Below are 26,104 nucleotides of genomic sequence, written 5' to 3' on the forward strand. Positions count from 1 at the left end.
CGTGTTAACGAACTATATCAAATTAAATTATTATTATTGAATAAGATGAAGAATTATTGAATTTCAGATGATTGAATGCATTCTTCAGCATGTTTGATAGCTTGGAGATTCAATTGAAACTTTTTAAATTAAGAAATCTGTTAAGAAAACCTGTTTGAAATGAAAGTTAATTGATAAAGTTTTTAAAATAACAAATGCTAACATTAGCATACACACGTGAGCCTGAACAGGGTGTGGATGTGACGTTTATAGCTCTGTTGCCCCACATCTAATAAATTACTGCATTATCCAATGCTTAATTTCTTTCCCTTGTTATTGTGCCTGATGACTTGTGGCCTCTGCATACTTTCATAATAATAAGTTAGTTTTGCCAACTCCATTATATTTACCAGTGTTGCAGCCTATACTGCGGGACTCCTGAAATGAAGGGAAATAAGATGTTACTGAGCAGTGGTATTACTGTGGGATAGTAATATCCAATAGCCACGATCTGAGGACATCCAGATTCCGCTCCAGCCACCTAATGTTTTTCTGAATGGTTTCCAGGGCAAGCTGGGTACACCTCAGCTGGGAGCTCTGCTCCTTGATAGATTCAAAGAACATTTTCACCTGAAACAGATGTATGCAGGTAAGGGTTTGGTTTACAGGATATACTTTACAAATATAGCCTGGATATAATTAAACAATGTGCTTTGTAATGTGCTTTGCAGTCATAGGCTCTGGGTGTCTACCTTTTTGGTCATAGGTCTAACTCAGGCTAGAAAAGAGGAAATACAAGTTAAGTGGATGACTTTGTGTTTGCCCCTAATGCTTGTTGGTTTGATGAACCCTTTGTTGCTTTCACTGTGGGCTGGGATGTACTATGGAAATGAAAGAGGTGCCAGCTTGTATCTACAACCCTGTGTTATGAATTACTAAGTTAATAAGTCCAGGATTACTGTGTGGAGTTCATACACCTAAACACAGTAATAGATTTTCCTGTGTGTCAGACACTTGTCTGGCCAAAAATGAACAGAGTAAATGCTTACAAGAAAGTTCTTAAAGGTTAAATGTTTCATTTTACTCAGATAGTCTTCCCTCCTTAGAAGGCGCTGTAATGACAGGTTCAAAAAGAGGCTTTTCGGCCCATTGTGTCTGTGCTAGATCTCTGAACAAGCTATCCAGTAGGTCCCACTGCCCGGCCCTCTCCCCATACTCTTTTATATTTTTATATTTCAAATGTTTAGGGTGACGCTGAAAATTCCATGACACTATTTGAATAGATTAGGGAATTTACTTTGGTGTCCTGGCCAACAATGATAAAAAATTGGTCATTCACACATGGCTATTTATAGGGCATTGCTATTTAAATGCAAATTGTTGTACTAATAGTGGGACTGAATGAGCAACAACAACCAGAGAAGGAATCAGCAGCATTGCTATGGTGCTTAATGGAATGCAACACTTAACATCTGAGGAACAGCTGAATAAGAAGTGCTGGCAAAGCTCTTCACTTCAGTAATTATCCTGTTATAGAGATCAGTTCTGATTCTGCCACTACAATTATATCTGTGATCACCACTCTAGGTAAACATAATACAATTGACTGACAGCTGAGAGGTAAGTGAGATGATTGTCGCAATCATTTTCAATCAACAGTCAAATATTCAGGCAGTTATGATGTGATTGTTGCACTCATAATAACTGAAGGCTCTATGGTTTAAATGTGTTGTACCTACAAGTAGTGGATGTCAGTGCTGGCAAATAGAACATTGTTTTTAGATTGATTTGGATGAAGAAGGTCTATCAGCTCATTCAAACTCATCCCTCCAGTGACTTCATTGACCTGAGGCAAAACCGCTCTGAAGATGAGAGACAAGTGTGCTAACCCACAGTCATACTCAATCTCCTCACCCCAGTGTCAAAAGTCTGTGGTATATATAATACAATCACTTTAAGATATTAACCTCAATTTTGCAGTATTTTTTGATTTAGAGGTACGAGTGAGCAACTGTTTCTGGTGGCAGGTCCGTCTCAGTGACCTGAGGGAAACCCCACTCTGAAAATAATCGGAGTCAACAACTACCGGATTTCTTCATTAAAAATTCCCATCAAGAGATACCAGAAAATTATTATGGAGAGTGTTGTTTGTCTTTCATCATGTTTAAACAATAACTAAAGCCACTAACCTCCTCCAATTCTTCCTTAGATGAAAAGTGAGATGTCGTTCCAACGATAAGCCATCTGATAGTGAAGGAGCCAAGCTCAAATCTGTGGTGAGTAAGGACACTGTTAAACACCCTTCATACTGGAGATCACACTAGAGATCTATTATGGGAAACAATGAAGGATTCTGTCCAACGCACAAGATCATGAAAAGCCACTCAGCTCAACAGATCATATCACAAGAGTATTTCAGTCTAGTTTCACTATGTGGAGATGAACACAGGTAGGTCAACCAATGCTCCTTCACTGAGCTGTAACTGCTCCCATTGCAATTGTTCTCCACCTGACATTGAAACATTCAGTGTTGGTGTGTATAGAACCATAGAATTATAGCACAGAAGGAGGCCATTCGACCTATTTGTGTGTGTGTCTGTAGGGGCTGTCTATGTGTGTGTGTAGGGGCTGTCTGTGTGGGTGGTAGGGGCTGTCTATGTGTGTGTGTGTGTAGGGTCTATCAATGTGTGTGTCTGTGTGTGTGTGTAGTGGATGCCAATTCATGTGTGTATGGGCTGTTTATGTTTGTTTGTGTGTGTCTATATGTGCTTGTCTAGGTGTGTGTGTCTATGTGTGTGTGTATGTCTATGTATGTGTGGAGGGGCTGTCTATGTGTGTGTGTGTCTATGTGTGTGTTCTTTTCACACTTACATAAGTGTGATGAAAAAGAACTGAACACAGTACTCTAGCTGAGGTCTAACCAGTGTTTTATAAATTAAAATGTATTTCCACATTGTATTGCAATACATGTCATAAATGTCACTGCCTGTGCTGCTCGAATACTACTGAAGGACACAAGGTCTGAATGATTAAAAAGGTACTGACTTCTCAATCAGTTTGTTCCAATTCCTCTTCACAAAATTCCAGGCAAGGAGATGTCCGACTGGGTTTCTGCTCACTGCAGCAACAACATGGTCTAGATCCTGCAACTTGATGACATTCCCTTCCATACCAATCTCCAACAATCTGGGGATATCAGAACAGAGAAGAACTGAGCATTAAGCACAAAATAAGCCTACGCCAGCCACAGGATGTGCTTCACACACAAGTTTGAACAGAAGGCCACGCAAGTCACACATTCCTTTGCTGGTACAGCTTCCCTGTTGTTCTGCTATTATATTTTTTTCTGAAGGAGAATACATTACTTTGTCCTATGTACAGAGTAATTAGCTTGTTCAGAAACCTAGTTATAAAATTCTACTTGATCGAAGGAAATCTGTAGCTTTTTGAAAGAACTGTTTTACAAACTTGGAACACATTCCGAAACAATGGAGAAATCTATGAAAATAAAAACAAGCTGTTAATTGCCTTTTAATCACATTCCAACACAATGAAATGAAACCTAACTGACATGAATAGCATCTAGTACCTTTTGGCTCCTCAATTTTTACAACAACAAAATTACATTTATAGAGCGCCTTTCACGTCGAGAGGACGTCCCAGGGCGCTCGACAGTCAGGGGTCAGGACCCGAGCATGGGGGAGGGGTGGTATAGGGGTGAGGGAAGGCAGAAAGGTGGGAGGGTGACCAAAGGCATGATCAAAGAGGAGGGACTGGCCTTGAAGGAGGCAAGGGAGGAAGTGAGGCGAAGGCACTGTGGGATGGAGTTCCAGAGTGTGGGGGGCAGAGAGGCTGAAAGCCCGGCCACCGATGATAGGGCGGGTCGGGCGGAAGACATGGAGCAGGCCGGAGCCCGCTGAACAGAAGGTGCGGGCAGGTTCGTAGGGAGTCAGCAGGTCAGAGAGATAGGTTTAATGTAAAATAAACTCCTTACCCTGACAGTTTCTCTGGATCCCTGGTGGCCGCCAAAGCATTAAGAATCTTAATCTTTTCAGCACCTGACAAGGACTGGATGTACTTCTTCAGGAGGTATTCCCATCCATCAGCACTCTGGGCTCCCACAGAATGCACAATCTCGAGAACATCTGTCGGCAAACTGTGATACCAAACAACAGCAAGTTGAATAAATCGGGGTGTTAGTTTTCCACGTTAATAGTTTTCACTGCATACGGTGCTGTATGTATTTATATACTTATGGATGGATGTATATACGCTTGGGTGGATGTATATAGGTACTTATGTAAGTACATATTTGAAGGTGAGTGAATAAGTGAACAGGCACGTTTGTGTTCATTAGTAAGATGTTCAGACTGGTAAATAAGCCATTACTTGGTGACATATTAATCAATAAAAGTACAACAGGCATGCATAAGTGGTTTTATTACCAAAACGTGCACTGCATGTAAGCTTTTGTACAAAGCAGAATTTCTTCTATAACAACTTGAACTTTGTACAGCCTTACACTCAGGATGAATACTTTTTTTTGGCAGCCGGAAACTTGCTTTTTGGTTTTGTGGAAATGCATCACCATGCTTAAGAGTATCCAAACCAAACTGAGAATTGCATGCATCCCAACTACACATGGAAATTCCAGGAATAGATTGTTGGAATGGAATGTGCACTCTCACCCTGGATGGACGCATCCTGCTTACCTAATTACATATAGTATTAGGTACAGGTTGACATGAGCCAACGGCTTGGGGACCCCAGAGTGTGCATTATAATATAATAATAATTCTTGCATTTGATATAGCACTTTTCACGTCTTCTAGACGTCCCAAAGTGCTTCACAGAATATACTGTAAAGTGAATTGACTGTATATTTGTGGGCGAACGCGGCAGCCAATTGCGCACAGCAGTGTCCCACAAACAGTCATGGATTGAAAATGACCAATTTATTATTGTTTTGTTTTTTGGAGGGATTATTATTGGGCGTGTGGAGTAAGGAAACTTGCTGAATGATACAATGATGCAGCTAGAAGCTGATAGTATAGTACAATACTATAATGTTGGATAAGAATCATCTCAAAACCTTGCAGTATGTATGTCAGAGCTGTGTCTGATATACTTCTGGGGGTTTAAGAAATTGGCCACCAGGTGTCTCAGTGGTTCAGTATAGAGACTACTGCACACTGACACCCAGTGGTAGGAAATGGAATCACACCCACAACTGACACTGCAGTCTCCCATCTCAATCAAATGGAAGTCAGGACTTCCTCACAGGAAGGAATAGTAATGTAGTAACAGTGAGAAGCTGCTGCTGCTGCCCACTCCTCACATTTGTGGAGTCCTGTAGCTCAGTGGTTAGAGCATTCGCTTTGCAAGTGAGAGACCTGAGTTCAATTCCAGGCAGAGGGCGAAACCTTGGGCAAGTTTCCTTACTCCACACACCTAATAATAATCCCTCCAAAACCAAAAACAATAATAAATTGGTCATTTTCAATCTACAACTGTTTGTGGGACATTGCTGTGCGCAATTGGCTGCCGCGTTCGCCCACAAATATACAGTCAATTCACTTTACAGTATATTCTGTGAAGCACTTTGGGACGTCCTCCCGACGTGAAAAGCGCTATATCAAATGCAAGGATTATTATTATTATTATCATTATTATCTGGTTCAGAGCAGCACTAGTGATGGGCTATTCCCAGGCTTCCCTTCCCAACTCTCAGCTTTTGACAAGTGTTGACAGGAGGATGGTCAAAGGAGATGTGAGAAAATAACTTACAAAGAAAACTAAATTGGCCTCCATCCACTTGCAGTATTATGGTATCAGCACTAAATGTATAATTGACATAATTTTATACACCCACTAAAAAGACAAAATTAATCCAGAAAATTTGATAAAAAGTACCTATGAATGATTTTAAGATCACTATCAGGTTGATATATCAGCAATATGTTTTCAAACCTTGTTCTCATTGTATGTGACAATCTGAATCCATCAATAATAATAAACACTCAGGTATCCATTATTCTGGATCTAAATAACAGGAACCCCTCAATAAAACTGGCTGCTAATAATTTCTAGGTATTATAGAATCTTACAACACAGAAGGAGGCCATTCGGCGCATTGCGCCTGTGCTGGTTCTTTGAAAGAGGCATCAACCAGTCCCACTCCCCCGCTCTTACCCCATAGCCCTGCACATTTTTCCTTTTTGAGTAACTATCCAATTTCTTTTTGAAAGTTAATATTGAATCTGCTTCCACTGCCTTTCAGGCAGTGTATTCCAGACCATAGCAACTCTCTGGGTAAAAAAATTCTCCTGGTCTCCCCTCTGGTTCTTTTGCCAATTATCTTAAATCTGTGACTTCTGCCAGAGGAATCAATTTCCCTCAATCTCCTCTATCATAACTCCTGATAATTTTGAATACCTTATTAAACGTTTCGCCCACAAATATACAGTCAATTCACTTTACAGCATTTTCTGTGAAGCGCTTTGAGACGTCTGGAAGATGTGAAAAGCATTATATCAAATGCAAGAATTATTATTATTATTATTATAAATCTCCCCTCGACCTTCACTGCTCTAAGGAGAATAATCCCAGCCTCTCTAGTCTCTCCACATAACTGAAGTCTCTCATTCCTGGTACCATTCTGGTAAATCTCTTTTGTACCCTATCCAAGGCCCTGACTTGCTTTGTAAAGTGTGGTGCCAGAATTGGACACAATACTCAATCTGAGTCTTAACAATTTCTCTATATAAGACATCTCAGCCCCTCATGAGATTATTGGCTTGTGATCACTCTCAAACAGCCTTTGTTGTCTATATAATATATCATCGATTACAAACTGAAGCCCAACCTGGTGATAGGGTGATACTGGCAGCTGTCTGCATTTCACCACAAAGGAGAAGCTGAACTAACCTGATGGTGCCATTGGAATTCTTCCACTTATTGAATAAATCTAAAGCCTTTTGGAGGCAGGGAGGGTACTGCAGGTCACAGGCCATCTCCAGGAGGTTGGTGCGCAGCAGACGCTCTGACAGGGAGCCATCGTCACTCCAGGACTGCTTGTCAATCAGGTGTTTGAAAAACTCCAGGATATATCTCTGCAATATGATGGACATCACACAAAGAGTCAGCCTGGGATTGTCTTACTTTCAATCAAATGGTCAGGGTACACAGTACAACTTGAATACAACCTTATCTGAAGGAAAAACACAAAGATTCCTTCTGTTAAAGATTCACACCTGAAAACAGCCCATTGTAGCCCCTTTGACAGACATAATTGATTAATTTTGTGAATTGTGAATCGCCTCTGAGTCAGAAATTGTGGGTTCAAGCCCCACAATGGGGCTTAGAATTCATATAATCTATGCTGACCTTCCAATGCAGTGTTGGGAAGGTACTGCATTGTTCAAGATGTTTGCCTGTTCAGGTGGATGTTAAAGATTTCTTTAATATCAAAATGAAAAGGAAGTTTCTCCATCAATAATCCCTCAAATAAAATTGGTCATTCACTTCATGCTTGTTTGCCAGACATTGCTGTGCACAAAATTGGCTGCTGCATTTGTCCAAAAAATACACAGTCGCTACTCTCTACGGTATATACTGTAAAGCACTTTGCGATGTCCTCGCAATGTGAAAGGCAAATGTAAGGATATTATTATCCTTAAATTAGTAAGTTATCATTTTATTATTACTTTTCTTGTGTTTGGCTTGGAATTCATTTGAACGGTTTGCTTTCAGCATGCTGGGCTGTATTTGGACAATTTGTCACTATGGTGAATTGTCCATTGAATGTAAACGACTCAGTCTGCTTAACAAGGATCTTTTTGCTTTTATTTATACCACAACTATTGTGCCTTACCAAAAAATATTTAAGGAGCTATTCTTTATCATGATTTTAAATAGCCAATCCTGCATCTCCCTATTCAAAAATACTTTACTTCTAAAATCGATTACCAGAACTCTCCTCAGCCCCAACAGGTGTGACTGGCAGCAGGAAATCCAATTCCTGCCAGCAGCAATATCACAGCAATGTCCAGCACTACACAACCAGGTAGAAGATTACAACCTCAGTCAACAAATGCAAGGTCGAGGTAAAGTGGAGATTGTTACCTTCAGATTTGTTGCAACATCAGGGATATTCCTTTTCTCAACCAATTTGTAAAATACCTCCAGATAAGCCAGACCCTGTAACACTGGCATAGTTTTGTTCTCATGTCTCAGGTAACGGGTCAGGTCAAGAGCTCGATCAAGTGATAACTTTCCTGCACTAAAGAAAGCAAAAATAACACACAAATCAAGCTTTTCCACCTTCCCCCAATTCACTTTTATTTTATTTCCCCCCTATCTTTGTACCATCTTATCCAATGAACCAGTCGCTGTTTGAAAAAAGGGATAGGTGAGCGATACCCACCCAAAATGATACCAATACTAGTGAGCATCTCCACTGCTATGTGCAGATCTCCTAAGATAACCTAGCAACTGTGAGCAGATGTGAAAACATGTCTCTTTGACCAATTATCTTTCCCCTCTCCCCACACCCTTTGGCTCCCACCTGCATCTTGGGTGCCCATCCAGCACTGTTAAGGGTTTTGAGACATCCTCCTAACAAAAATGTAGACTATATAGTAATTGTAATGTACCATCCTGAGTTACAGAGGTATTTAAGGTGCTATTGGCTAGGATAAACATTTGAAAAGGAATAATATCAAACCTATAAGAAAACAGCAAAGAATTGGAATAAAGAATTAATAGCTCTCAGTAGAATTGGATTAAAGAAACTCAATGATCTCCCAGGTAGTCACTTCTATGAATCTAACACTTTGATTGGGAATGTATATTCACAGAATAAGGTGATATTGACTATCAGGTCAATAATGCTATTTATCTTGGCAATTCACAATACCTGACGAGTTGGAAAGCATTATGAATGAGGTGTGTTCGGTCCTTCATGCTCAGGAGGGTGTGATCCTGATCCAGTAGATTAACCAGTGCATCCCATCCACTGTGCTCATAGTGTACAATGTAATAGCCATTCATGTCCACGTTAAACTTCACCCAGTCAGCTTCTTTGTCCAGTTTAATAGTATCTGATTAACACAAGATCAGTGGGTTTAGTGACGTTCACCAACAAATGAAAACCTAAGAGTTTGGCTTCATCGGTTAGATTGGATTCTGCATTACACTCACACTGCACCTGAATTCTGTTGTAAACATTAACAACAACAATTTGCATTTATGTAGCACCCTTCATATCAGATAATGTCTCAGAATGCTGTACAGTAGCCAGATGGACACCAAGCAAGGGAGAAAGAGGAGGGGTGAGGTGCTCAAGGACGCAGTTAAGAGGTAGGTTTTCAAGTGAGATTATAAAATAGGTAAAGAAGGTGGTGGAGCAGAGAGATTGAGACAGGGAGTTCCAGAGATTAGGAACGTTGTGGCTGAAGGCATGTACAGCCACTCATGGTGGCATGGAGAGATCAGGAGACTTGCAGACATTGTGCTATGAAGGATATCAAATTGCTACAAAGGCATTTGAAATAAATAGAGGGAAGAAGACTGTGTTTTAAATAATTTCACATTGACACACATTTCATTAAATCTTGTACACTATGTTTAGGTTTGTACTATTTTAGCCATGAAAGTGTATTTCATTTTTATGTCACAAGAGATGCCAAATATTTAAAACTACCTTAATCCATTTTAATAATTATGGGTACAATTATCTACAGGGAAAAATATGCTATATGATGTGCTAATTATCACAAGGCCAGAAATGTAATAATTTTGTGCTCTTAGCGACTGGTTCAGACCTGAACATCCCCTTATTTCTGAAAGAAAAATGGATTCTCCGACCAAGTTTCTGGTTAGAATTCAAAGTGCTGCCATTGTCTTAGATAGCAAGCATTGCTGAAACCTCTATTCTTGGCTGAATGTGGCCTTTTAACTTTTAATTACAACATAGTATATGGAGACTGACCCAGGGTTTGTCACCTCCCACGGGCTGTCAAGAAGCAAGCCCATGAACATTTACATGAGTCTAGGTAAGTCTGTGTTTGATGGATAGTGTTTTCAGCATTTTTCTTGAATATTTCTTGATTTCATCGAATCATAGAATTATACATCACAGAAGGAGGCCATTCGGCCCATCGTGCCTGTGCCCGCTCTTTGAAAGAGTTGTCCAAATTAATCCCACTTCCCCGCGCTCTCCCCATAGCCTTGCAAATTTGTCCTCCCTAAATATCTATCCACTTCTCTCTTGAAAGTTGTCATTGAATCTGCTTCCACCACGCGTTCAGGCAATGCATTCCAGATCGAAACAACTCGCTATGTGAAAAAATTTGTCCTCATCTTCTCCCTGGTTCTTTTGACAACTATCTTAAATCTGTGTCCTCTGGTTACCAACCCACCCGCCAGTGAAACCAGTTTCTCCCTGTTCACTCTGTCAAATCCCTTCATAATTTTGAACATCTCTATTAAATCTTCCCTTAAACTTCTCTGCTCCAAGGAGAACAATCCTTGCTTCTCTTGTCTTTCCACATAACTGAAGTCCCTCATTCCCTGATTTGGTTTTCAGCAGATATCTGCCTAATATTGATTTATTAATATTTATATTATGTTGTCCCAGCTGAATGAGCAAACAGATGACGGTGGACTAGAATGGTGAATCTTGGATGGGGACAAACAGACAGACGTCTTTGGTCTTTTTCCCTCTCTCATGGAAAAGCACTCCAAGGTTCTTTTGTCACATCAAGGCTCGATTACAGAAATTCCCTCCTCATCGGCCTTCCCAACTCTTCCCTTCACAAGCTGCAGATCATCCAAAACCATACAGCTCATGTACTCTAACGCACCAGGCTCCGTGACCCCATCACTCCCACCCTCGCCCGACTCCACTGGTTCCCCATCCCCCAGAGGATCGAGTTCAAGATCCTTGTCCTCACCTTTAAGGCCATCCATGGCCTTGCCCCCTCCTACCTCTCTGACCTGCTGACTCCCTACCAACCTGCCCACTCCCTCCATTCAGCGGGCTCTGGCCTGCTCCATGTCTCCCACCCGACCATGCCCTTGCCCCCTCCTACCTCTCTGTCCCCACACTCTGTAACTTTATTCCATGGTCCCTTCACCTCGCTTCCTCCCTTGCATCCTTCAAGGCCGGTCTCAAGACCCTTCTCTTCGATCGTGCCTTTGGTCGCCCTCCCACCTCTCTGCCTTCCCTCACCCCTACACCACCCCTCCCCCACGCTCGGGCCCCGACACCTGACTGTTCAGCTTGGGACGTCCTCCCGAAGTGAAAGGCGCTTTATAAATGTAATTTTGTTGTTGTTCTCTGATAACACAGCCAAACCAAGATACCGTGCTGGCAATGGCAGGACTTGACACATTGAATCACTTCTTTTGTTCTTCTTATCACTTCTTAATCACAGTCTTAACAATCATCTCTGCATCACACCTGGTGCTGCCATGTGTATACTCATCAATGTAATGTGTATGAGATCTCTCACCTGATTTGGTTTTCAGCAGATATCTGCCAATTCTGTCCGAGTTACTCGTGATGTAAGTTAGCGGGATGTGCCACAGATAGCTGCAAAAGATTCAGTTAAAAATATGAATGTGGCAAAAGATTGTAGTAACAATATTTTTGATACTCCAGGTGCAGCAGATGGTGTTATAATTATATATAAGCAAAACTCCACCAAAACCAACAAAGGAAAATAATCACAAGTGAGGAATAACTACCCAGACTGCAGTGATTCCCACACAGGGTCCTCTGGAAGGACACTCTTCAGGAAACGCTCCTGTCGTAGCCGGATTAAACTCCCGCTGTGTTCAACAATGATCACTGGCAGCCCTTTCTGAAGTGTCCAAGTATTCATAACCTCCTTGATGTCCAGATGTTCCTCTGTATAAAGATACTGAGGAAAAGAAAGGCACAGTTTGCAGTTTTAATACTAAGCGCTTTCATACAAATGTATTTTATTCTTTTGAAATCTGTGTTTAAAGGAAGTAAGTCATTCTGTGAATGATCCACCCAGAGTGGAGATCACAAGGGAGCTTCAGATGTAAAAGCTTTTTGGCCCTTTTGATCTCATTCCACAAAACTGCAGTCCTTCCATTCCAACTTCTTCTGTTTCTTAATTGATGACAATAAGTGTTCACTTCCCCATTTGATGGATTATGAGCTCTCCTCTGCTCAGCCACCCAGTGCTGTGTGTTCGATGAGGTTCAGCTGTTGACAGGCAACTTCCTTGTCTTGCTACAAGCATGCCTTTGTTTGTTAATAATAATAATCCTTGCATTTGATATAGTGCTTTTCAAGTCTTCTCGACGTCTCGAAGGACTTCACAGAATAGACTGTAAAGTGAATCGAGTGTATATTTGTGGGCGAAACGCGGCAGCCAATTGCGCACAGCAGTGTCCCATAAACAGTCGTGGATTGAAGTGACCAATTTATTATTGGTTTTTTTCTTGAGTGATTATTATCAGGCATGTGGAGTAAGGAAACTTGCCCAACGTGTCACCCTACTGGGAATCGAATCCAGGTCTCGCGCTTGTGAGGCCAGTGCTTTAACCACTGAGCTACAGGACTCCATGTTAATTACATGATTGCCATGCAGAAGGCTACAATAGGGCTTGACCTAACTTTCTGGATGTTGAAAGTCCAATGGAGTCAGCTATCTTTGATATTCTGGGTAATGACATCTCTCAGAATTTAAGAGGGAGGGAGATGAATATTTGATAGTCAGGTGTATAAAGGGATAACATGAACAAGCAGTAAAATGTTGCAGATCAACCATGGTCTACTACTATTCCTACGTTCTTAGAATCGGTAAAGTAGTGGCTAATGCAACCTTTTGAATCCATAGTATGTGTTAATGAATAAAAGAATGAACCAAAACTTACAGCGTTTTTAGCCGCTTGTGAAGTGCTGTAGCAGAATCCACCTGAAGTGAAGTTTCCTTCTGTGCACGTCTGTTGGGAAGTAACAATTTAATGGTTTAACACATGCTGAAACCATAGATAATCTCAGTACGTCTTTCTGTTTCCAAACCAAAAGAACTGAGTGACGACAGCAAAGTTCCACCTTAATATGAGGCTCTGGGACAACGGAAATGTCAGGTCAAGATGTCTTGACAATTGGTCAAGAACAAGTAATGTAGGATGTATGGGTTGATAAATATTCAATAGCATTCCTCAAGTTTCGCTTTGGGGATTCAGAGAGAAACTCTGCTGAGTACATTATAGGATTTGGATAAAGTCTGTGGTAGAATGCATTCTGTTTGGCCTTTGAGAGAAGTAGCTTTGGTTGTCTGAATAGATTTTATTTGTCCATCGCTGTCAATGTCACTTCTTGCTTGGCTTTCGCCAACTCTTGGCTCTTGGCAATTTGTATCAAATGTTCCCAGGTGCAGTCCTCCAGGGAGAGAGTGCATATTCCATTCCACACACAGGGAAAAGGATAAGTGTGTAAATGACATAGATACAGTATGTGGAACTCGAAATCTGGTTTGGATACTCCTTAACATGTTGATGGACTTTCCCATGTGTCAGACACCTGGCTGACCAAAACAAATGGCATCAACATACAATAATGTGAACTGATTGAATATTTTACATTTACTTCTTCACTCTATGGTGCTTTTCAAATGCAAAATCATATTTTTTTACAGAAATGTAAAGCCTTACATTGGCCATGCTGTTCCACAGGTCCTCGTTCTTGGCATTCCCATAGCTGTATTTCCGTAGGTAAGAAACTAAGCCACTCTGGAAAACCTCCTCTGTTAGAAAATTCCTCAACATGTGCAGAATGCAAGCACCCTACATTCAACAGTAGCAAAAGGTCAGTTACACCATGCATAATCTGGAATTAATGAATTGTCCCCATTACTAAATAAAAAAAACAGACAGCAAAAATGAGTGACAGACGAAACATCAATGCTTATTCAGACTCTCTTTGAAAGGCCAAACATTGAGGTACAGTATTTTTACTGGAGCCATAGGTAAATATTGGGCACATACTACCAACTAGAGCAACAGGGTTAGAAGTTAAGCATGACCTATCCTCACATGAGCATTTGGGATGTCCTCCTGATGTGAATACTGCAAACATAAATGTAAATTTGTATTACATTGTATAAACACAAAACTATAATAGGGGAGACTGACACATTATTAGCCTGTTAGAGAACATATGAATTCTCTAATTACTTTAAACAGAGAGTAATTAAAGACTGGAATGAGTTACCAGGAAGGGTGGTTGAGGCCAGGACACTAGACCTGTTTTAGAAACAGTTTAATGCTGTTATAGAAAGTTGGTAGGATAGGTATTCTAGAAGGGTGCGATCCAATGGGCCAAACGCCATTCAAACTTCTGTTGCAATTACATTAGCCCAGGACTAGCTTTATAGTCTAGTTTTTGTTAAATTCCCACTTACTTTCTCATAAGATACCGAGTCAAACATTTCCTGGATCTGAGTTGGACTTTCTGCTGCTGTGGATATAGCACGTGATGAATTCATGGAGTCGCTTCCCATTGCTCCAAAACATGTGTTCAGAAGATAGTCATCCTGGGCAGATCAAACGTGAAAGAATGCGTTAAATTGAATCAAAGATCCTGTAGTTATTGAGTTACTGGTATTGAGAAGAATTTACTCACAACTTGTAGCTCTGGATAGGTGGCACCAACAGAGACAAACTCCATATACCGGGCAAAGCCTTCGTTAAGCCAGAGGTCATTCCACCACTCCATTGTCACCAGGTTACCAAACCACTGGAGGAAACAAACATTCATTAATACTCTCAAAGGTTTGCTTTCAATTAGCAAGGATTGCGAAGGGCCCTGCGAGCAGCAATTTAGCACTTCCTTACCAGATGAATTAAAATTTAAGATTTACAATCAAAAGGATAAATTCCATCCCAGAGATTCCTTCCTCTCACCCTCATCTCATTGAAGGTCTAGCTCAAGATATACCTCTTTGATCACACTTTTGGTCATCTTTCCCCTCCTCACCCTCCTTGGGTCCCACCCCCAGCTTGACTGCCCAGCCAGGAGTGTTCAGTGCTCTCAGACATCCTCCCAATATGAAAGGCACTGAATAAACGGCACTTGTAAGTAAAACAAACATGGATCCCATTTGAAATGTGACAAGCCTGTGGGACACACCATTGCCCAGAAGCTGGGTGGGGAGGGAATGTTCGGTCACAAACCTATCATTAACAACAACAACAAGATTACATTTGTATAGAGTCTTTCACGTCGGGAGGACATCCCAAGGCGTTGGACAGAGTACAGCATTTCAGACCCGAGCTGGGGTCGGGGGGGGGGAGAAGGGAGGGGAGGGGAATGGCCGATGGCATGGTCAAAGAGGAGGGTCTTGAGGCGGGACTTGAAGGAGGCTAAGGAGGGGACGAGGCGGAGTGACTGGGGGATGGAATTCCAGAGGCTGGGGGCAGAGTGGCTGAAGGTTCTTCCGCCAATGGTGGGGCGGGTGGGTTGAGGGACGTGGAGCAGGCCAGAGCCGGCTGAGCAGAGGGAACGGGCAGGTTGATAGGGGTTAGGCGGTCACAGATGTAGGGTGGGGCGAGGCCATGGAGGGCTTTGTATGTGAGGACCAGGATCTTGAACTGGATCCTCTGAAGGATAGGGAGCCAATTGAGTCGTACGAGAGTGGGGGAGATGGGGTCACGGAGTTTGGTTTGGGAGAGGACACGGGCTGCAGAGTTCTGGATTATCTGCAGCCTGTGGAGGGAGGAGTTGGGAAGGCTGACAAGCAGGGCATTTGCATAGTCGAGCCTGGAGGTGATGAAGGCATGAGCAAGAGTTTCAGTGGCCTGAGGGGTGAGGTAGTGGCGGAGTCGGGCGATATTACGGAGGTGAGGGAAGGCAGAGCTGGTCATGGCTTGAATGTGGGGGAGAAAAGACAGTTGAGGGTTGAACAAGACACCGAGGTTCCTGACTGGCTGGTGAGTTGTAGTGTGCAACCGTGGAGGTTGATGCTGCCAGAGCCTGAGGTGCTGAGGCGCTGGTGGGAGCCAATCAGGAGGGCCTCAGTCTTGTTCACATTCAACTGTAGGAAATTTGCCCTCAACCAGGACTTGATGTCCGACAGGACAGCAGTGGTCCTGGAGTTGGGTGTCATCCGCATACATGTGGAAGTTGATCCCATGTCTGTGGATGATGTCACCAAGGGGGAGCAAATAGATATTAAAGAGGAGAGGGCCAAGGACAGCCCTGGGGGATATCAGACGTGACAGTGCGGGGGCTGGAGGAGAAACCGTTAGAGGCAACAAAGTGGAGACGGTGAGAGAGATAGGATTCGATCTAGGCAAGGGCAGCTCTGTGAAGATTGAGTAAAGCAGAGAGGCGGTGTATGAGGATGGAGTGGTCAACGATGTCAAAGGTGGCAGAGAGGTCGAGGAGGACAAGGAGGCAGAGGGAGCCCTGATCACAGATGTTCAGAATGTCATCAGTGACTTTGACCAGGGCTGTTTCCGATCTGTGGGCAGCCAGAAGCCGGATTGGAGGGGTTCAAAGAAGGAATGGCGAGAAAGAAAGAAGCTGAGCTGGGACACGACGACTTGTGCCAGGACCTTGGAGAGGAATGGGAGGTTAGAGATGGGGCGGTAGCTGGAGAGGAGGGATGGGTCCAGGGAAGGTTTTTTCAAGATGGGGGTGATGACAGCTGTTTTTAGGGGGGTGGGAACTGAACCGGTGGACAAGGAGAGGGGCCAGAAGGTGGAGCTGGGAGATGAGGAGAGAGGTGGGGATGGGTTCGAGGGAGCAGGTGGTGGGTTTGAGTTTGCGGACAGCCGTGGTGAGAGAGGAGGGAGTGATAGGGTCGAAGGAGTATGGGTGGGGGTGGGTCATAAGGGAGAGGTGATGTGGGGATGGCTGTGGACGGGGCTGAGGTGGCTGAACGTATTCCCTTGATTTTAGATTCGAGGAAGTCCAGCATCTCCTTAAAGTTGGAGTTTGAGGAGAGGATGGGTGAGGTATGGGAAGGTGGACGGAGGAGACGGTTAGTGGTGGAAAAGAGAAGCCAGGGATTGTCCTTTGTCTCCAAGATAACCAAGAAGTAGTAGGAGGATTTGACGGAGGCAAGAGCACAGCTGTAGGTCTTGGTGTGGTGAAGCCAAATGTGCCAATGGACCATGAGTTTGGATTTGGTCCAGGCACGTTCGGCAGCTCGCACTTGTGCCTTGAGGGAACAGAGATGGCTGGTGTACCAGGGGGATTAAAGACAGGTTTTTAAGGACAGACACATTCTGTACGATGTGTTAACCATCCTGGCATTAACTAAGCAACAGACTGTGTTTAGGAATACTGCAATTTTCACATCTTTGTGTTCAGTACAGCTCTTACATCTTTATTATGGTCACATTACAGACCATACGAGCACACACCTCACCATAATAGGTCGAAGTTGTATATCTATCGCTATATCCATTTATAATATATTATATATATTTTAGGGTTACAAAGGCCGTAAGTACAAGGATTCAGATTATTTATTGTTTTTTTATTCAGATACACACCTCAACAAGCTTAACATAGAGCATTCTTAGCTCCAACAGATTTTAAGCCTTCAATAGGGCTAGTGCACATTCCTTCATATTCATTACACCCATCTTCTCACCACATTTATCAATTCCTTCTCTCCAGAAGCACATTTACTTGCCTGTAGAACAAGTACAACTCTTTGTTTCAATGGGCTTACTTTGTAACTTGTTCTATAAATTTATATCCCTCGATGTACAAAATAGTTCCTGAATTCTCCATTTATTCCTGGTGAATTTAGAATACAGCATTCCAAAATGGTAAACTGTATGAAAGTTGTTGCATAAACGCAAGTTGTTGTTGTCATGATAGAAAGCCAACTTTCAATGTAAGAGATGGAAATACCTGATGAGCCAGTTCATGCCCAATCACCATAGTAATCCATAGTTTATTCGATGCTGAGGAGGTCACTGAATCGTAGAGTAGAGATGTCTCCCTATAAGTGATCAAACCCCAGTTCTCCATGGCTCCTGACTCAAAATCGGGAATCGCTACGAGATCTAAAAGCACAATATTTCTTCTGTTGTTATATCAACAGCAAGGTCGATTTTCACAATATCAACAATAATAACAACAGATTACATTTCTATAGCACCTTTCAGTCAGGAGGATGTCCGAAGGTACTGGACAGTCAGGGAACCCCACTCGAGCTGGTGGTTTGGATCAGGAGGGCGGGGAGGGGAGGGGTAGGAGGGTGACCAAAAGCACGTTCGAAGAGGAGGGTCTTGAGACGGCTCTTGAATGAGGCAAGGGATGGGGCAAGGCAGAGTGACTGTAGAATGGAGGGCTTGTGGGATAGAGTTCCAGATAATGGGGGCAGAAAGGCTGAGGCCCGCCCGCTAATGGTGGAGTGGGCAAGGCGGGGTACGTGAAGCAGGCCGGAGCCTGCTGAGCAGAGGGAGCGAACAGGTTGGTAGGGGTATATCATTGATATACAGTATATGTAATAAGATGAAATTAAATTGTTGCCTTTTTTAAAGAACATTATGACTGTTTGATATCCCTTTCCCAGTAGCTGTTGATATTGCCATACCTTGCTTTGGGAGTGGGAAGTAGATATTGAAATAATGTTCATAAAACTCCAGTAGTTTCACTGCTGCTTCCAAAGCATAGTGAGTTTGGCTCCACTTGTCTGGAACAGCGTATATGGACACCTATTGAATGGGGTATAGATGTGTCAAAGTCCTTCAAGTCAATGAGCAGGAAAATGTACATTATATTCCAGAATAGGCAATTGCTTAGAAATAAATATAATAATCTTTGCATTTTGATATAGCGCTTTTCATGTCTTCTAGATGTCTCAAAGCGCTTCACGGAATATACTGTAAAGTGAATTGACTGTATATATTTGTGAGTGAAACGTGGTAGCCAATTGCACACAGCAGGTTTTGGTGCTCTGCGCAATTTATTATGTTCAATGGATACTTGTTCATGACGGTAAACTAGTACCAGGGAATCTTAAAAGCAAATGCAACAGAGTCTGCACAGTACTATCACTTAACTTTGGAAGTTCTAAATTTAAATTAAACTTTGAAAAATGCCATACACGTAGTTCTGTGTTTTTTACTACAAAACTACAACATAGTTTTGGTCAAAGGACATTTTCCTCCGAGCTCCAGATGCCATTTCTCCAGGCCCAGATTTAATCAGATCCAAAATGTTTAAGGCAGACTTCCCCATACACACAAAAAAACAAATAACTCTTAAAACAATCAGCTTCAAAATTAAAGACTGGGTTTAAGAATCTTCCCACATTCTGGACACTCTGAATTAATCCAGTAATAGATAACATATTATATTACAATAGATGTCATGGGATTTTTAACTACATAGATTGTTATAGACTGTAAGCACGGAAACAGGCACTTTGTCGAATCAATATTATATATAATCTATAATATTTTTCACCCACTAAATATACAGTCAATTGACTTCACAGTATATTCTGCGATGCGCTTTGACGTGATAGGGTGCTGCTACAAATGCAAGATTATTATTATTATATATATGCACACACAAACTCATGATAACCTTCCTTTACATCTATGCCTCTGGTCACCTCCACCCAGCTCGGAGTCGTGCTCCGCCACTGTCAAGCACTCTGGGACTCTACGCTGCATGAGAGGTGCTATATAAAGTTATTGTTGTAGTAATCTATACCCAGGTAGAATTGTAGCTCACGTAGGTATTGAATATGAGGTACCTGGTGTTCAGGATACTGCCCAACCCCTCACAAGGAGGAAACATTATTTTGCGTCATATTTTCAATTCTTTAAACCTGTGGAAAGATGCTTTAAATCATATATCACTGAAATATATGTCCTTCGGTTGAGATATTAACACCAAGTCTGCCTGCTCTAGTGAATCCAATAGATATACACACGAAGGAGAAGGGACTAGAAGGGATGAGTTGGAGTACGGGTGGGTGAAGACTCGGGTGGAGTATAAACATCAGTTGGACTGATTGTGCCAAGTGACCAGGTTCTGTACTGTACAATCAGTGACAATTTATGCAGTTTAAGATCGCATGACATTCGTTCAGAGAGCAGAAAGTTACTGTATTCTGGTCCCCTGGCTAATATTATTTGTTGATACTTGTTCTTTATGACATGTTTCTGGTCCCTATTAGCTGTCACACTTGACTATATCAACAGAATACATTGTATAGTAACTCAATGGGAAGCCTTTTGAGAGATATTGACACAAAAAGGGGCTTCATAAAAATTATTCCGCTTAACATTTTGAAGATTTTATTTACTTGATGTGGCAGCAATGTTGTGTTCCATACACCCAGCCATACAGAGCAGGAACCAGGACAAGACACAGAGAGACAACTTTGGCGCAAAGGTCACCTTAATTCCTGTTGAAGTTACAGCACTAACAGATTTGAAGTCGCAGACAATAAATGCCACCAGGTATGTGCTCATCCTCACACTCACAGCAAAATGGTCTTCAAAAATCCCCTCCCCTATTGGGAAAGATTTAACCTGGAAGATATAAAAACAAAAAACTGCACTTAATATTTTTTCAAATGAAACATTTATTTTCAATTTTTTTTAAAGTGAAGGAATGGTGTACATATATGTATATATACACAAACAGTGAAAACCGCTTTTGCCGGACGCCGGGTAACCCTGGACATCGGGTAAATTGAACAAAACGCCCGGCCCCAATTCATTTATATTGTTTCCTGCCCTAAATATGCCGTTTGATTCGGACAGGAATCTGGGCAAAATGTTTCGCTGGTCGCCACTGAATGTACTCACTCAGGCCGTCTGTGTGTCCAGCGGCTGCATTCAGCCACGAGGGACTCCTGGATGTAGATGGGAGGAGTCAGATTGCGATTGACAGCGGACTCCGGCCATTCACAAGTGACTGGAGTGCGTCTGTCAATCAGTGAGGGGGGCGGAGCAATAGGAAAGAACAAGGGAGGGAATGGGAGGGGTCAAATCACGATTGATAGACAGCTGAGCCGCTTGTGAATGGGTGGAGCAGCTACAGGATGTCGATCACTACGGAGCCGCTGCTATTTGGTCCCCTTCCCGTCCAATTAGAATGGCAATGGGAGGGAGGAAGCATCAGGGCTCCTCTGCTGGAGGGTAAGTTCTGTATTTTGCAGCCAAACGAAGGTAAATATATTTTACTGATCTCTGTGAGACTATTTTAACTTTTAACCGACCGGTTCGTTAACATTGCTTCAAGTGAAACATTATCACATATCATTATACAGCGCCAGTCCTCTGATGGGCGGGAATGATAATTCAGCTAACCTCGGACGCCTCTTAAGGCGGACAAAACGACCACCCCCAATGTGTCCAAATTAACCGGTTTCCACTGTATACTTAAATGTAAATTGTATATTGAAGTAAAGCACAATATCAAAATCTCACTGGTTTAAAAAATCTTTTTGTGAGTTTAATACAAAACTAAATCACATCTGTGTTAGATGGTGGTAAATTTAAAGTGAGGTGGGAATGAGGGTTAGGGCTAATAACAAGGCTTTAGTAACTGTGAGCTCAGAGACAGCCAGGGTTATTTAAAGCTTCTTTCATTAATTCATAAAAGCCATCATAAAGACAAGTGTTTTGGAAAGTCAGAGTTCTCTTTTTTTCACTCGTTTGACAATGACGTGAAGTGGAAAGTTTGTCTGCAGTTGCAGGTCAGGCTAAACAATCCTACAATCATAAACAGTGAGGGTGTGACTGTCAAACAGAATGAAGATCACTTACCATGGGCATGTTGGACAGTGCAATGTATTGGCTGCCTCTCCTGATCTTGACTGAGAAGTTGGCTTTGAAAGACGGCTCATCAAAGCAAGGAAAGGCCATGCGTGCTGATGTAGGTTCAAAATGGGTAGAAGCAAGCAGTCTAGAAAGGGAAGACATTCATCAAAAGAAATTAGAGCAAGTTAAATGAATGTGAAATAAGTGAAGGGCAAGTTGCACATCAAGACAACTATTTTTATTGCCCTGGGATCATGTGGGGGACGAGTATGTGTACATCCAACCCTACTCTATCTCTCCTCTATCGCCTTGAATATACTGGGGTAAGGCAGTTACAATGGGATTTAATTTATAATAAATAAATAATATTCCTTGCATTTGATGTAGAATCTTTCACTTTTGGGTGGACATCTCAAAACGGTTTGCAGGGTAAATTGTGGAGTCCAGTAGCTCAGTGGTTAGAGCGCTTGACTTGCAAGCGAGAGACTTGGGTTTGATTCCTGGCAGGGCGAAACATTGGGCAAGTTTCCTTACTCCACAACCTCTGTTTACCTAGCAGTAAGTAGGGTCCGGTTGTCAGTCGATTGGTAGATCGCTTTTCTGTCGGCAATAATTCCTTAAAAATATTGGTCGCTCAATCCACGACTGTTTGTGGGACACTGCTGTGTGCAATTGGCTGCCACGTTTCTCTCCCACAAAATTCACTCTAAGTATATTCTGTGAAGCGCTTTGAGACATCTTGAAGAAGTGATTAAGCGCTATATCGAATGCAAGGATTATTATATACCGTAAAGTGTAGTGATCGTGTATTTTATGGATTGGTGATATACCTCTAGTTATCTTCAGGACTACCCATTTGTGGCTCAGAGTGGGGCTTTTGGTACTGTGTTCTCCCTGCAATGGATTTGTTGATTTGGGCTAAGCCTAAAACCACTCCATTGAAATAGTTACAACTAAACAATCAGCATACACAATAGCAAGTCCATGTGAAAGCGCTTTGAGAGGTTTGATGATGGAGACATCATTATAACATCAATGATGCCTGTCATTTTGTACGACATTGAGGGAAGTGTTTACTCGAGTACCAGAGCAGCAATTATGAGTTAACCAACTACAAAACAAATGCTACCTTACCTTGTTTTGCCATCTTGTGTTTTATAGCTGCTTTTGTAGAAACCATAGAAACCGTCAGACAGATTGGCTGCATAGTTTATGTTAATAACGTACTTCTCTCCAGCACCCAGAGGCTCAATAGACTGAAGCGCTATTTGCTCGTAAGGTGGAAACTCCAAAACATTCATGGCTTTTTCATGTTGGGCAATTCCATCTTGTGTTAATGCAATGGTGGCGCTGGTGATTTCCAGGTACTTGCTGTGGAGGACAATGGAGTTGGTGTCTTGTTTGACAGAGACCTCAATCTTGGCTACTCCAGTGAAACTCAGAGTGGTTAGATTTGGGTGTATCAACAGGTCATAGTGAAGTGGGATGATTCTATTGGGCAACCTCATCTTGTTCCAGGGAAATTTCTGTCCATTAGAAGCTATAGGAGCATCTCCACTCTCATGGTCATTGGTGCTTAATGCAGAGCTCAGCAAGAACTGCAATAGTATTCCAGCAATCAATAACACCATCTCCCTTTTCGATAACATTCTCCTCGCAGAGTCCCCTGAAAGAACAACAGGTCAGTAATATTGCATGGTCAGAGACAGTATCATTGAAATGGTAATAGCACATTCTGAAACCTATCTACACCTTATTGACATCCAACAATGTATGGATGACAATCAGGAGTAATCTGCAAATATAATACATTCTCACATTACTGAACTTCAAACAACAGAGTTAATTGACATACATAATAATCGCATGGTCCTCACAGGTTATTTTAATGCTGTTAGTTTTGTTATCATGACTGTCTAAACACAAAATGTTCAGACTCGCAATACATTACTTACATTTCATGCATATTATATTTGAAAACACAATTTTAAAATTGGAAGCTAAGCCACTCCGAAGTCAATCCAGATTTTTTTCTTCAAAGGATTGCAATGCACTGCCCCCAGCAGACAACAATTATAGAATCAACTGAGAAGTTTGAGGGAAATAGAAAGATAGATGGAAAATAAGGTATGTGTGTGTTCAGCCAAGTTCAGTGGTAGTCAGAAGGTTGTGGGCTCAAGCCCTGCATCAGGACTTGAACTCATATAGTCTACGATGACACTCCAATGTTGGGGGGTGTTACATTGCCGCAGACGCTATCCTTCGGACGAGGTGTTAAGCCAAGGCCAAGTCTGCCTATTTAGATGGATGTGGAAGATCCCATGGCACTGTCCGAGAAGAGTTTCTCCCAATGTGCTGTCCAACAATACCCCAAATAAAATGAGTCACTCGTTTCATGGCTTAGTTGTTTGTAGGATATTACTGTGCAAAATAGGGCTTCCACTTTCGCCTACAAACACACAGTCACACCATTTTGTGGTAAATCCCGTGAAGTCTTCTTTGGGAAAGCCTTCATTTGGTGCTATACCAAATGCAAGGATTATGATGTATTAAAAATAATAGTAAGGAATATAGCAAAAATAAAGGAAACAAGAACAAGACAGCTCTGAGTTTGAATACTGGTGGATAAACCTTTCCATTTCAGGACAATAAAAATGAATACCACACCATGTCCTGGATTCATTTCCTGGGAGGGGGGAGAGATCAGTCAGGCTGTTTCTGATCCTGGTCCCAGCCCTTGTGGTGGTTGACCTCCTGTGTGGATCACCATAAAACCTGCGAATATAAACTAAACCCTGACCCGCCAGGTGGTCCCTATTGAACCACAGACCCACAGGTAAGCAGCACTTTGCCATATTGATTTCATAACCTTTTATTGAAGAGGAAACAAAGCGCAGCCCAATTGCACACAGTGGATTGCAAGAGTCTGAGCTCGGCCTCTCCTGACACAGGCACATGATTCTCTGAACTCTCAGATAGACTGAGACCATCCCTTCCCGTGTCGTAATATTTAATATTTGACCCGAGTCACAGTCACTGTCTCACTCTGTCAATGGATCGGATTGAAATCCGGGTCAGGACGGCAGAGCCCTTACAGACCCCGTGTGCAGCTCAGTGGCTGTGAACAGCTCCACATTGGGCTCAGGATCACCTGCTCCTGGGCTGCCCACACCGGCAGTCACTGCACATCGTCGTCTTCACTAATTCTCACCGCCGTCCCCACGTTTGCAGTTCATCTTCACTCATTTTCTAAAAGCAGAATAAACACCAGAGATACTCACCAGGTCCGGTCTCCTCCTCTGCCCTTCCCCTCCTCTCAGCTCAGCTCTCGCACAGTCACTCTCAATACTTTCACTTTCATTCTGGTCTGTGATCAGCGGATACTGCAATCAAACCCACATTACACACTCCCCCACCACCCACACCCTCCCCACCCCCCACACCCCCCACCCCCTCCCCCACCCTCCCCATCCCCTCCCCCACACCCCCACACTCCCCATCCCCCACCCTCCCCACCCCCCCACCCACCCCTCCCCCTCCCCCACCCCACCCCCACCCTCCCCATCCCCCATCCCGCACCCACCCCACCCCCCACCCACACCCTCCCCACGCACCCCACCCACACCCTCCCCATCCCCCACCATCCCCCACCCCCACCCACACCCTCCCCACCACCCACACCCTCCCCCTCCCCCACCCACACCCTCCCCCCCACACTGACACACTCCCTCCCCACACCATGCCCACCCCCACACTGACACACTCGCCCTCACACTGACACACTCCCCCCTCACACTGACACACTCGTCCTCACACTGACACACTCCCCCCCCCCACTGACACTGACACACTCCCCCCCCCCTCCCCATCCCCACACTGACAGACTCCCTCCCCCCACCACACACGCACTGACACACACACTCCCCTCCATTCAGACACAAATACGCTCCCCTCCACACACACTCCACACTCACACGCACACTCCCCTCCACACACACTGACACACACACAGACAGTCACACAGAGCCCCTACACATAGACACACACACATCAACACACAGACCCTACAGCCACACCAGATACACACAGCAGGGGGGAGATGGTCAGGGTGAGGGGAGGGAAGGGAGGGAGCGAGGAGGAGGAAGAGAGTCGAGAGGGGAGCTGAAGGCTCGGTCAAAGAGAAAGGTCTTGAGACCGGCCTTGAAGGAGGAAAGGGAGGAGGCGGCGAAGGCACTGGGGGATAGAGTTCCAGAGCCTCGGGGCTGAGAGGCTGAAGGCCCGACCACCGATGGTAGGGCGGTTGGGGCGGGGGACGTGGAGCAGACCGGAGCCA

At 43.2% G+C, this 26,104-nt stretch overlaps 1 protein-coding gene across 2 annotated transcripts; it reads right to left on the reverse strand.

The window, feature by feature from the left end:
- Positions 1 to 25,206, reverse strand: LOC121848881 (endoplasmic reticulum aminopeptidase 2-like). Of its 2 annotated transcripts, none has more exons than XM_042334215.1 (19): positions 25,053 to 25,206; positions 22,906 to 23,437; positions 21,778 to 21,916; positions 20,401 to 20,535; positions 18,582 to 18,702; positions 17,894 to 18,048; positions 14,648 to 14,761; positions 14,427 to 14,558; positions 13,678 to 13,809; positions 12,895 to 12,963; positions 11,731 to 11,906; positions 11,496 to 11,575; positions 8,897 to 9,080; positions 8,104 to 8,260; positions 6,907 to 7,091; positions 3,974 to 4,135; positions 3,025 to 3,165; positions 2,169 to 2,250; positions 1 to 609 (listed from the first exon to the last, which is right to left on the reverse strand). In XM_042334215.1, exons 2-19 carry the CDS (start codon positions 23,418 to 23,420, stop codon positions 457 to 459), a joined length of 2,832 nt encoding a protein of 943 aa, XP_042190149.1. In that variant the 5' UTR covers positions 23,421 to 23,437; positions 25,053 to 25,206; the 3' UTR covers positions 1 to 456. The 2 variants fall into 2 exon arrangements, with proteins under 2 accessions (XP_042190149.1, XP_042190153.1); XM_042334219.1 differs by having other exon boundaries at positions 22,906 to 23,449.
- Positions 25,207 to 26,104: the final 898 nt, after the last annotated feature.

This window comes from Callorhinchus milii, unplaced genomic scaffold, assembly GCF_018977255.1.
Source record: "Callorhinchus milii isolate IMCB2004 unplaced genomic scaffold, IMCB_Cmil_1.0 Scaffold1, whole genome shotgun sequence".
Lineage (NCBI taxonomy): Eukaryota > Metazoa > Chordata > Chondrichthyes > Chimaeriformes > Callorhinchidae > Callorhinchus > Callorhinchus milii.

What these genes read in the sequence shown, in the direction of transcription:
- LOC121848881 (XM_042334215.1), bottom strand. Translation starts at nt 23,420, where the DNA reads ATGTTATCGAAAAGGGAGATGGTGTTATTGATTGCTGGAATACTATTG. An exon ending in CCTATCCAGAGCTACAAGTT is followed by an intron (nt 14,559 to 14,647) that starts GTGAGTAAATTC and finishes TGATCTGCCCAG; the next exon opens with GATGACTATCTTCTGAACAC. An exon ending in AATGCTTTCCAACTCGTCAG is followed by an intron (nt 8,261 to 8,896) that starts GTATTGTGAATT and finishes TGCTTTCTTTAG; the next exon opens with TGCAGGAAAGTTATCACTTG.